At 41.9% G+C, this 12,250-nt stretch overlaps 1 protein-coding gene across 4 annotated transcripts in view; it reads right to left on the minus strand.

The window, feature by feature from the left end:
* The window catches only part of LOC149449016 (protein-L-isoaspartate(D-aspartate) O-methyltransferase-like), a 269,416-nt gene that overhangs the window by 56,861 nt on the left and 200,305 nt on the right, over positions 1-12,250 (minus strand). For all 4 annotated transcript variants that reach the window (XM_089693942.1, XM_089693941.1, XM_089693943.1 and 1 more), the window contains one exon: positions 8,122-8,226. In XM_089693942.1, coding sequence (XP_089550068.1) covers positions 8,122-8,226 — 105 coding nt within the window. The remainder of the gene's footprint in view (positions 1-8,121; positions 8,227-12,250) is intronic.

A 12,250-nucleotide genomic window follows, 5' to 3' on the forward strand; every position in this document is an offset into this window, starting at 1 on the left:
ATAAGATCCCAAAACGCGTAAATAAGGGGACATTCCCACCAGATATAAAGAAGGGAGCCATGGGCAGCCTGACAGCGCCAACAGAGATCAGAGGTGGAAGGGAAGATCCTATGAAGGAAGGTGGGGCATCTGTACCACCAAGTGAGCAATTTGTACTTGGTTTCCTGAGCCCTACTGGTCAGAGACAAACAGTGTGTAAGGGTAAAGGATTTCAACCAGTCCTCATCCGATATCTGTACGGCAAGGGTCCCAGCCCAACTGGAGGTATACGGAGGAAGGTCCGGATGAACCATAGCCAGAAGGATCTGATAAATCTCAGAGAGAGGGCGCAAAGGGAGAAGATCCCAAAAGAAACAAGGAAAAGAGCTAAGCTGTCTCCATCCACTGGGCAAAATCGGCCCAATCGGAAGAGCAAGATTGTCGGAAGGATGGAAGACACCCACGACTAAGTATCTGCACCAAACTCCCGTGAGTGGCCCTGCTCCAATGAAGGAAATGTCCACGAGACTGAGTTGGGGAAACTGGGGGTTTCCAAACAGAGGGATCATGGGACCAACCAGGGAAGAGGCCCCAAGCCACAGTACCACACTATCCTAAGTTCGCAGAAGCTGAACAGTCAGAAACGGAAAGGAAGAAGATGGACACCAAGATGTAGCAACTATCCAGGGAAGGGTCAACAGATCACACGGTACCATGACCCGTTCCAAAGAAACCCACTGCTTCGAAGAGGTGTGATGAAACCAGTTTGACAAATGAGTAAGAACCGCCACTGCATGATAAAGACGCATATTGGGAGCCTCCGCACCGCCCCGCTGCTTGGGAAGCGTCAAGATCATTCTATGTAATCTCGGCCTTCGAGGACCCCAGATAAATCTTGTAAAAGCAGTTTGTAAGAACCTGAAGAAGGGCCTGGGGATGGCAATAGAAAGCAGGGGGCAACATTCATTTTCAATATACTGATCCGGCCAAACCAGGAGTACAAGGAACGGTCATGATTCTGGAGGATATTAGAAAAAGGTTAGCAGTTGACTAGAGCAGACTGCAAAAAAAGAGTGGTATTTTTAAATCCAATGCAGAGTAAATGATAAACATCAATAGTAGATGCAAATAATTACTTTATTTTGATCATGAAGATCTTTTGAAAGGATGGGCATTAGACATGGTGAACACACAGTATCACGTACCTGGTGATGGAGGCCAATGGAGAGAGGGCTTCCCTTGCGGCTAAGTTCCGGACTCCCCTGAGAGTGGGACAGCGGGAGTCTAGCCCAAAGTTGCACAGGTCACCTGTAGGAGTGCTGGTTGGTGGTCCACTCAGAAGCACAGCTGGTGCATGGAGATAGGTCTGCAGACAGGAGGTGCCTGTGCATGGTATGCAAGCCCTTCTGGGATTTGGATGTTTACTGGGTAGTTGGTTCAAGCCAAGGTCAGGTACCAGGTGGGAATCAGAGCAGACGTAGTCAGATGGTATAGCAGAGGTCATTCACAGAGGAGCGAGAGAGAGAGAGCATCCGTAAGCCAAGCCGAGGTCAGATCAGGGGTAAATCAGAGTAGACAGGTCCATGAGCAAGCCGAGTCAGTAACAGGAAATCACAAGTCAGAATCACAGGAAACAGGAACAGGGCACGGGGAGCTAGAGATCATCCAGCAATTAGAGGAAGTGATGAGCCTCCTTATAAAGGCCGTCTGGCACCAGACTGAGGCTGATGTGTACTTCTGTGGCCATGTAGAGTATTGGCAGAAACGCCAGATCTTCCAGAGCTCTGGCCATGGACAGGACCCTGACACACAGTAAGTCAATCAAAAAAATCAAAACAATGAATATAAAAACAAAAAACGTCCTGCGCATTCACTTAGCTGCATAATGTAGATTTAATAAATGGCTGGGAAACCGTTATTTTGATAATAAGTATTCTTCATATATGGAAGATAATAGTGATGTATGGAGAGTCCACTTTCATAGTATTCTGAGCGATTCTATCTTCACAATTTCGATTCTTTGCTGTTTTCCAAATAGTGGCATAACTTTAGATATATACTTCTTTGCACTTCCCTCATGTAATCATCAATGTTGAATATAGAGGTAGCAAGTGGAAAAAATTAAGGTGACAACTATACATATGATATGAGTTAAGCATCGATATGCAAAAACAGGCCTTTTGTCCACAATTTTCTTCAGGAACCATCTTGCTCTTACTTAAAAGCCTTTGGGCCTACCAAAGGCTATTTTCATCTATATGAATCCATGCCATCACAGGATTGAGATTCCAGTCACCCATATACTTTTTACAGCCTTAACATATTTTTTATGCATAAGAGGAAAACCTTCATTTTTTGATCATGGATCTCAAGATCCAAATTTTTCAAAATGAAAACAACTCTGATCTCTATTAGGGTAATCACCTTATTTGATATATTCATTATTTGTTAATGATCTTTTTCATTTCACTAATATTTATGTCATTTATTTTAGATTTAGCTAAATAGTGCCATCTATAGAGATCATCTTGTTAAAGTAATATCGAGGTCGGCTATACATGGTTCAATCTTTTTTGTCAGCCAATATGATGACGAGATACAATGAAGGTAATCACAGACTACAAAACATTTTTCCTTTAAAGTAATCATCCTTGCATTGGACTCACTTTGATGAAATAATTATATATATATATATATATATATATATATATATATATATATATATATATATATATATATATATATATATATATATACACACACATATATACACACACACACACACACACACACACACACATATATACACACACACATACATACATACATACATGCACAGATACAGTCAGGTCCATAAATATTGGGACATCTACACAATTCTTACATTTTTGGCTCTATACACCACCACAATGGACTTGAAATGAAAAAAACAAGATGTGCTTTAACTGCAGACTGTCAGCTTTAATTTGAGGGTATTTACATCCAAATCAGGTGAACGGTGTAGGAATTACAACAGTTTGCATATGTGCCTCCCTCTTGTTAAGGGACCAAAAGTAATGGGACAATTGGCTTCTCAGCTGTTCCATGGCCAGGTGTGTTATTCCCTCATTATCCCAATTACAAATTAGCAGATAAAAGGTCCAGAGTTCATTTTAAGTGTGCTATTTGCATTTGGAATCTGTTGCTGTCAACTCTCAAGATGAGATCCAAAGAGCTGTCACTATCAGTGAAGCAAGCCATCATTAGGCTGAAAAAACAAAACAAACCCATCAGAGAGATAGCAAAAACATTAGGCGTGGCCAAAACAACTGTTTGGAACATTCTTAAAAAGAAGGAACGCACCGGTGAGCTCAGCAACACCAAAAGACCCGGAAGACCACGAAAAACAACTATGGTGGATGACCGAAGAATTCTTTCCCTGGTGAAGAAAACACCTTTCACAATAGTTGGCCAGATCAAGAACACTCTCCAGGAGGTAGGTGTATGTGTGTCAAAGTCAACAATCAAGAGAAGACTTCACCAGAGTGAATACAGAGGGTTCACCACAAGATGTAAACCATTGGTGAGCCTCAAAAACAGGAAGACCAGATTAGAGTTTGCCAAAAGACATCTAAAAAAGCCTTCACAGTTCTGGAACAATAGCCTATGGACAGATGAGACCAAGATCAACTTGTACCAGAGTGATGGGAAGAGAAGAGCATGGAGAAGGAAAGGAACTGCTCATGATCCTAAGCATACCACCTCATCAGTGAAGCATGGTGGTGGTAGTGTCATGGCGTGGGCATGTATGGCTGCCAATGGAACTGGTTCTCTTGTATTTATTGATGATGTGACTGCTGACAAAAGCAGCAGGATGAATTCTGAAGTGTTTCGGGCAATATTATCTGCTCATATTCAGCCAAATGCTTCAGAACTCATTGGACGCCGCTTCACAGTGCAGATGGACAATGACCCAAAGCATACTGCAAAAGCAACCAAAGCGTTTTTTAAGGGAAAGAAGTGGAGTGTTATGCAATGGCCAAGTCAGTCACCTGACCTGAATCCGATTGAGCATGCATTTCACTTGCTGAAGACAAGTCTGAAGGGAAAATGCCCCAAGAACAAGCAGGAACTGAAGACAGTTGCAGTAGAGGCCTGGCAGACCATCACCAGGGATGAAACCCAGCGTCTGGTGATGTCTACGCGTTCCAGACTTCAGGCTTTAATTGACTGCAAAGGATTTGCAACCAAGTATTAAAAATTGAAAGTTTGATTTATGATTATTATTCTGTCCCATTACTTTTGGTCCCTTAACAAGTGGGAGGCACATATGCAAACTGTTGTAATTCCTACACCGTTCACCTGATTTGGATGTAAATACCCTCAAATTAAAGCTGACAGTCTGCAGTTAAAGCACATCTTGTTCATTTCATTTCAAATCCATTGTGGTGGTGTATAGAGCCAAAAATGTTAGAATTGTGTCGATGTCCCAATATTTATGGACCTGACTGTATATACAGTGGGGATCGAAAGTTTGGCCACCCCAGCTAAAAATTTGTATTAATGTGCATAAAGAAGTCAAGGAAAGATGGAAAAATCTCCAAAAGGCATCAAATTACAGATTAGACATTCTTATAGGTCAACAAAAGTTAGATTTTATTTCCATCATTTACACTTTCAAAATAACAGAAAACAAATAAAATGGCGTCTGCAAAAGTTTGGGCACCCTGCAGAGTTTATAGCATGCACTGCCCCCCTTTGCAAAGCTGAGACCTGCCAGTGTCATGGATTGTTCTCAATCATCGTCTGGGAAGATCAGGTGATGTCAATCTCAAAGGTTTTAAATGCCCAGACTCATCTGACCTTGCCCCAACAATCAGCACCATGGGTTCTTCTAAGCAGTTGTCTAGAAAACTGCAACTAAAAATAGTTGACGCTCACAAAGCTGGAGAAGGCTATAAGAAGATAGCAAAGCGTTTTCAGATGTCAATATCCTCTGTTCGGAATGTAATTAAGAAATGGCAGTCATCAGGAACAGTGGAAGTTAAAGCAAGATCTGGAAGACCAAAGAAAAATATCAGACAGCACAGCTCGCAGGATTGTGAGAAAAACAATTCAAAACCCACGTTTGACTGCACGATCCCTCCAGAAAGAGCTGGCAGACACTGGAGTTGTGGTACACTATTCCACTATAAAGAGTTACTTGTACAAATATGGTCTTCATGGAAGAGTCATCAGAAGAAAACCTCTTCTACGTCCTCACCACAAAAATCATCGTTTGAACTTTGCAAATGAACATATAGACAAGCCTGATGCATTTTGGAAACAAGTTCTGTGGACCGATGAGGTTAAAATTGAACTTTTTGGCCGGAATGAGCAAAGGTACGTTTGGAGAAGAAGGGGCACAGAATTTAATGAAAAGAACCTTTGTCCAACTGTTAAGCATGGGGTTGGATCAATCATGCTTTGGGGTTGTGTTGCAGCCAGTGGCACAGGGAACATCTCACGAGTAGAAGGAAAAATGGATTCAATAAAATTTCAGCAAATTTTGGATGGTAACTTGATGCCATCTGTGAAAAAGCTGAAGTCAAAGAGAGGATGGCTTCTACAAATGGCTAATGATCCTAAACACACCTCGAAATCCACGGGGGATTACATCAAGAGGCGTAAACTGAAGGTTTTGCCATGGCCTTCACAATCTCCTGACCTCAACATAATTGAAAATCTATGGATAGACCTTAAAACGAGCAGTGCGTGACAGACAGCCCAGAAATCTCAAAGAACTGGAAGACTTTTGTAAGGAAGAATGGGCAAAGATACCTCAAACAAGAATTGAAAGACTCTTGGCTGGCTACAAAAAGCGTTTACAAGCTGTGATACTTGCCAAAGGGGGCAGTACAAGATATTAACTCTGCAGGGTGCCCAAACTTTTGCAGACGCCATTTTTTTGTTTTCTGTTATTTTGAAAGTGTAAATGATGGAAATAAAATCTAACTTTGGTTGACATATTATAAGAATGTCTAATCTGTAATTTGATGCCTTTTGGAGATTTTCCCATCTTTCCTTGGCTTCTTTATACAAATGTTTAGCTGGGGTGCCCAAACTTTCGATCCCCACTGTATATATATATATATATATATATATATATATATATATATATATATATATATATATATTGACTCTTAGATTTATTATTCATTGCTCACGTTGATTATTTAGGTTTTTTTTTTCACTTGCTACCCCTATATTCAACATTGATGATTACATGAGGGAAGTGCAAAGAAGTATCCATCTAAAGTTATGCCACTATTGGAAAAGAACAAAGAATCGAAATTGTGAAGATAAAATCACTCAGAATACTATGAAAGTGGACTCTCCATACATCACTATTATCTTCCATATATGATGAATACTTCTTATCAATATAACAGTTTCCCAGCCATTTAATAAATCTACATTATGCAGCTAAATGAATGCGCAGGACGTCTTTTTGTTTTTATATTCGCGGTTTTTATTTTTTTGATTGACTGTGTGTTCACCATGTCTAATGCCCATCCTTTCAAAAGATCTTCATGATCAAAATAAAGTAATTATTTGCATCTACTATTGATGTTTATTGTTTACTCTGCATTGGATTTAAAAATACCGCTTTTTTTGCAGTCTGCTCTATTCAGCTACTAACCTTTTTCTAATATGCTTTATTAGGTTAATAATCCACACCCCAAAATAGGGCGAGTCAGAGAGATCCCTTTGATGGGTGGTCACGCCCCTAATGATGGCATTTTTTTCTTTTGTACATAATTCTGGAGGTCCTGTAACGTGCGTTAGTAGAGGAGTATAATTCTCAGAGAAAATAGAGAGATTAGTAAGAATTTTAATACCCAGATATTTGAGGGAGCCAGGGCAAAACTTGAAAGGAAAGTTATCCCCAAGCTTATGGAACCGGGGAGGTGACACAGAAACGTTAAGAATCACCATCTTCGTTAAGTTGACCTTGAAATTGCTAAACTCACTGAATCTCTGGAATTCCGACAAAATAGATGACAGAGACACTTGAGGATAGGAGACAGAGTAAGAGATCATCCGCGAAAAGGGCCAGTTTAACCTCCACTGAAGCCACAGATACACCCGTTATGTTGGGATTGTTGCGAAGTGCGATTGCCAAATGCTCCATGATCAGAACATATAAGAGAGGGGACAATGGGCAACCTTGCCACGTTCTGTTAGCGATAGGGAAGCGTGTTGTCAAAGAACCGTTAAGACAAATTTCTGGCAGAAGGAGAGGAATAAAGAGCAAGAAACTTTTGTTGGAAACCAGGACTCAGAGTGGGGTGGTCATTTTTGGCTCAAACGCTTTCCCAAATAGGCCTATCAAATACCTTTTCAACATCAACAGATAATAGGCAAGCAGGAATTCCCACAGATTGAAAACACTCTTGATCATGAACCATGCTCAAAGTGTTATCACAGGCTTCCCTACCCTGCACAAACCCCACCTGATCAGTATGTATAAGGTCTGGAAGCAGGGGTTGTACAGCTCCACTTTCTTAGAGTGGAACTTTACCAGTAACAACATGGTAAAAAATAATGCTCTGTATTAATGTGGAATGTATGTTCCTTGCTAATTATGCTACCAAAATTAGTGTGTTTTGTAAAATGCCTCCAGCATTGCTCCCATGTCAGAGACAGCCATTTTGCTGAAGCCCAAAACTCCTGAACAGCACTAATCTTTAGACTGTCAGCAGATCAGCCTCTACATTTTCGGCACAGTGCCTAAAAATATAGAGCAACTGAGCATGTGTAGAGCCGGGTGAGACAGTGTATTACTGGATTTTAAACCGTATAGGCACTTATAATATTCTAATATTTTATATAGCTATACCTGCAAAAGGGACCAGCCTGTAGTGATATAGCAAAACTTAATTTTCGGACTACAGTTTCACTACATTTTATTTTAAAATTTCTGCAGGTGTTGTGCCACAATGAATAAAGGTGGAGCAAAATTAGAACTACCTGAAATTGGTGCATGTGTCACTGTAAGAACCAAAGCTGTCGCAAATGTTTTTTGAATAGGCACAACACATTCACAAGTAACGCCAAATACTTATAACGCACTGCTACTTTGCTGAATTCCCCCCAGTGTCTAATAGTCAGTTGTCTTACCTATGCTCTGTGGGGAGTCCATATAAGGGAAGTTTTGGATATAATGTGCTCGGTCTGTCTCCATTAAAGCATCAAACACACGCTGAGTCCGAATCACTCCATTCTCTAAAAGTAAAGAAAAAAAAAAAAAGAAGATAGAATCTGAGAATGGTCTGAAATTCACAAAATTCTGCACTGTGGTTGGTTAACATGTATAAATATGATCAGATAGTCTGCCCAGCTCAGCTGTAGTAGAAAGAGTTCATTGCTCTGTACATTTGCTAGCTGCTTACAGTTCTTCGATGTAGTAGATGCGGAGCGTGAGATTCATCTGTCATTGCAGTTTCTATCTACAGTGTCAATTTTAGGACATACCTTAATTGTTTGCTCCTCATGCAAAACTCTAACATCTTCCTTTAGGGCTCATTCACAAAGGCACTCAGCGTCATGTGGAGTGAAGAGCCATTTGTTTACTTTTTGTACTAGCACTAAGCTGCGTGCAGGCAGTCTATATAAAGTGAATGGATATGCATTTGCTTTACGGACTAACCCACACAGCCAAGTACAACAGATACACAAGGACAGGTGCACGGACCCAGGCACAGAGCCTGTGCATATCCATTCTTGTGATATGGGCTGCCTGCACAGCTCTGTGCTAGCACAAAAAGTAAGCAAACGGCAAGGCTGAGCGCCTGTATGAATGAGCCCTAAGCCAGGTTCACACTTATGTGGTGCGGAATTTGCACCGGTTTCGCACCCAGTTCATGCGAACTGCTGCGTTTGTGTATCTGAAGTTAACAACACCCGATATTGTTTTGCGAAAAGCGGTGTGATGTGCAGAATCGGATCGCATGGGTGTGAATACACATGCGATCCAATTCTACTGTACTGCGGGGAAAAAAAAAAAGAAAAGGGAGGACGAAGAAGACTAGGAGGACGAGGAGGGAGTCCTGCACCTTTTTGGAGCTGATGCGGTGCGATTTCAGCCATACAAAATGTATGGCTGAAATTGCGCCGCACAGAATTCGCATGTGATTTGCACAGGAATGCGATGCGGTTCCTGTGCGAATCTCTCATGTGATATGCCACACTGCAGAAGTTAGGATTCCAGCAAACAAACAATGGTTGATCCAATAATAATCCATTAAAACAAAATCAACTTGCCAGGTGTCAGCAACAGGGTCAAAGTCACTTGATTGCTTTTAAACTCCGCCCTCTCACTCAACCCTTTTTGTTTTATCTTCCCTGCTCTTTTTCCTTTAATCAAAGTACCTGAATTTACTATACTGAATTTGAACTATATTAAATTAACCTTCAAACTCTTCTGTCTCAACGCACAGTGGATCCAGCCCAGTGACAGCCTGCTATCATGGCAATGGCAGCTATAATGTATAGTGTATATACTGTCAATACTGTGCTATAGGCTGGATCTGCGTGCAATGTGACATACAAGATGTTCCAAAGGAAGTCTGTGGTGTGTGCTAGCATGCAGGTTGTGCAGGAGACAAGGCCAGCAATCTCCCTCATCAGTGTCTAGGATTTATGAATGGTAACAGGTGCTGCCATTATAAACTCATGCTAACAATTGCGGATTATGTATATTTATCAGGGATCTTCAAAAAAAATGGAGAATGGAACCCCTGCATTAGGGACATTTTGAATAAATCAATTGTGTACCAACGATCAGATTATTGTACCATCACTTTGAAAGCGGTATGTTTTGTACTAGGCATTACAGTCAGTAGGATGTGTTCCTTGTGCTGATGTCTCCTCTGTTAAGTGAACTTCTACTCCCTCCATGCCACCCCACCTCCACTGCCGTAATCTTCCGCATCACCAGGGGTTATTAGAACAAAGGTCCACCCCCTTCCATTCATAGATCCTGTTTTATGCAGCTTCTATGAATGGAGTGTCAATTTTAGGACACAGGACACTCTATTAAGCCCCACCACTTCAGACGATTACGACATTTGGGGTGCGGTGGGACATAGAATAGAATAGAGGGAGGAGGATTTCACCCAACAGATCAGATATCATATTATTAGTGCCAGTGTGTTATGTTGGTCATGTGCCCCTGAACTGAAACCCATTCCTCCTCCCTACCCCTTTGAGCCCAGTGCTGGGGGTAGGTGCTCACTTTTGTGGTGTCTTGCGAGTCGGAGATGGGTGTTCAACTGTCAGGAGGCACTTCAGTGTCCCATATCCACCCATGACAACACAGAGATCTCCCAAACCGTCCCATGACCATAGCGATTGCAAAGAATCTGGGAGTGGCACAGAAACCAGGGGAGTCAGCAGCAGCTTGGGTGAATGGAAGAGACCTAAACAGAATGGCACACATGTAGCTTTTCAGTAAAAGTGATCCGATCCCTTTTACTGCACTCGGGAGTTACGCGCCACCTACCTCAAACCTGCTGCAGTTTTGGGGCTGTCCTGTTCCTCCACAAAGACTGGGACCACTGTAAACTGGTGGGAGTAGCTTGGACTGGTAAGCAGCAACATGTTATATGTTTCTTTTTAGGTTAAATAGTGAATATGTTGAATGTTTCGAGAATCTCGGATTCACTACTTTTTTCAATATGCCCCTTAAAGTGGAACTGTGCCTTTCCACCAAATATGTGCTGCTGAAATATAGAAGTGCATCTGCACTTACTGTTTTATCTTAGTTCCCTTGCAAAGTCCTACAAACACCAGTTGATCCTGCCACTGGAGCCCACCTAATGCAGTTTCCTGTGAGGGTCCAAACCAATAATAAAATGTGAGTGCTAGGAACATTCAGCTATGGAAGAAAGAGCTACAGTTGTGACCAAAATTATTCAACCCCCACTGAAATTGAGTGTTTTGGCCAGTTTGACATTGCTTTTGATCATTCAGTCATCTTGCTTACATTTACATTAAAGAGGCACTTGTAGGTCAGACAAATATAACATAACAGTTATAATGAAATAACCACAAATGTCTTTTCTGTGCTCACAGCATTATCAGTTTTATTCAACCCCCAAGTGACATTCAATCTTAGTACTTAGTACAGCATCCTTTTACAGTTATAACAGCTTTTAAACGTGAAGCATAGCTTGACACAAGTGTCTTGCAGCGATCTACGGGTATCTTCGCCCATTCTTCATGGGCAAAGGCCTCCAGTTCAGTCACATTCTTAGGCTTGCGCACTGCAACTGCTTTCTTTAAGTCCCACCAGAGGTTCTCAATCGGATTTAAGTCTGGTGACTGCGATGGCCACTCCAAAATGTTCCAGCCTTTCCTCTGCAACCATGCTCTAGTGGACTTGGAGGTATGCTTGGGATCATTGTCCTGTTGAAAGGTCCAACGTCTCCCAAGCCTCAGGTGTGTGACGGACTGCATCACGTTTCCATCCAATATCTCCTGGTACTGAAGAGAATTCATGGTACCTTGCACACGCTGAAGCTTCCCTGTACCTGCAGAAGCAAAACAGCCCCAAAGCATGATTGACCCTCCACCATGCTTCACAGTAGGCAAGGTGTTCTTTTCATCATAGGCCTTGTTCTTCCTCCTCCAAACATAGCGTTGATCCATGGGCCCAAACAGTTCTAATTTTGTTTCATCAGTCCACAGAACACTATCCCACAACTTTTGTGGTTTGTCCACATGGCTTTTGGCATACTGCAGTCGACTCTTCTTATTCTTTGGAGACAGCAAGGGGGTACGCCTGGGAGTTCTGGCACGGAGGCCTTCATTACGCAGTGTGCGTCTTATTGTCTGGGCTGAAACTTCTGTACCCACATCTGACAAATCTTTTCTCAGTTCCTCAGCAGTCACACGGGGACTTCTCTCCACTCTACGCTTCAGGTAGCGCACAGCAGTCGAAGTCAGCATCTTCTTTCTGCCACGACCAGGTAGCGTTTCAACAGTGCCCTTTGCCTTGAATTTGCGAATGATGCTTCCTAAGGTGTCTCTTGGTATGTTTAACATCTTTGCAATCTTCTTATAGCCATTGCCCTTCCTGTGAAGAGAAATCACCTCTTCTCTTGTCTTCCTGGACCATTCTCTTGCCTTCACCATGTTTGTAACCACACCAGTAAATGTCTAGAAGGAGCTGAGTATCACAGTCATTTTAAAGCTGCCTAATTGGTGCTTATTATGCTTGATTGCTGCTCGGTGACATCCACAGGTG

The sequence above is a fragment of the Staurois parvus genome, unplaced genomic scaffold (genome assembly GCF_062004578.1).
Source record: "Staurois parvus isolate SC_StPar_1 unplaced genomic scaffold, SC_StPar_1.0 ptg000642l, whole genome shotgun sequence".
Classification (NCBI taxonomy): Eukaryota; Metazoa; Chordata; class Amphibia; order Anura; family Ranidae; genus Staurois; species Staurois parvus.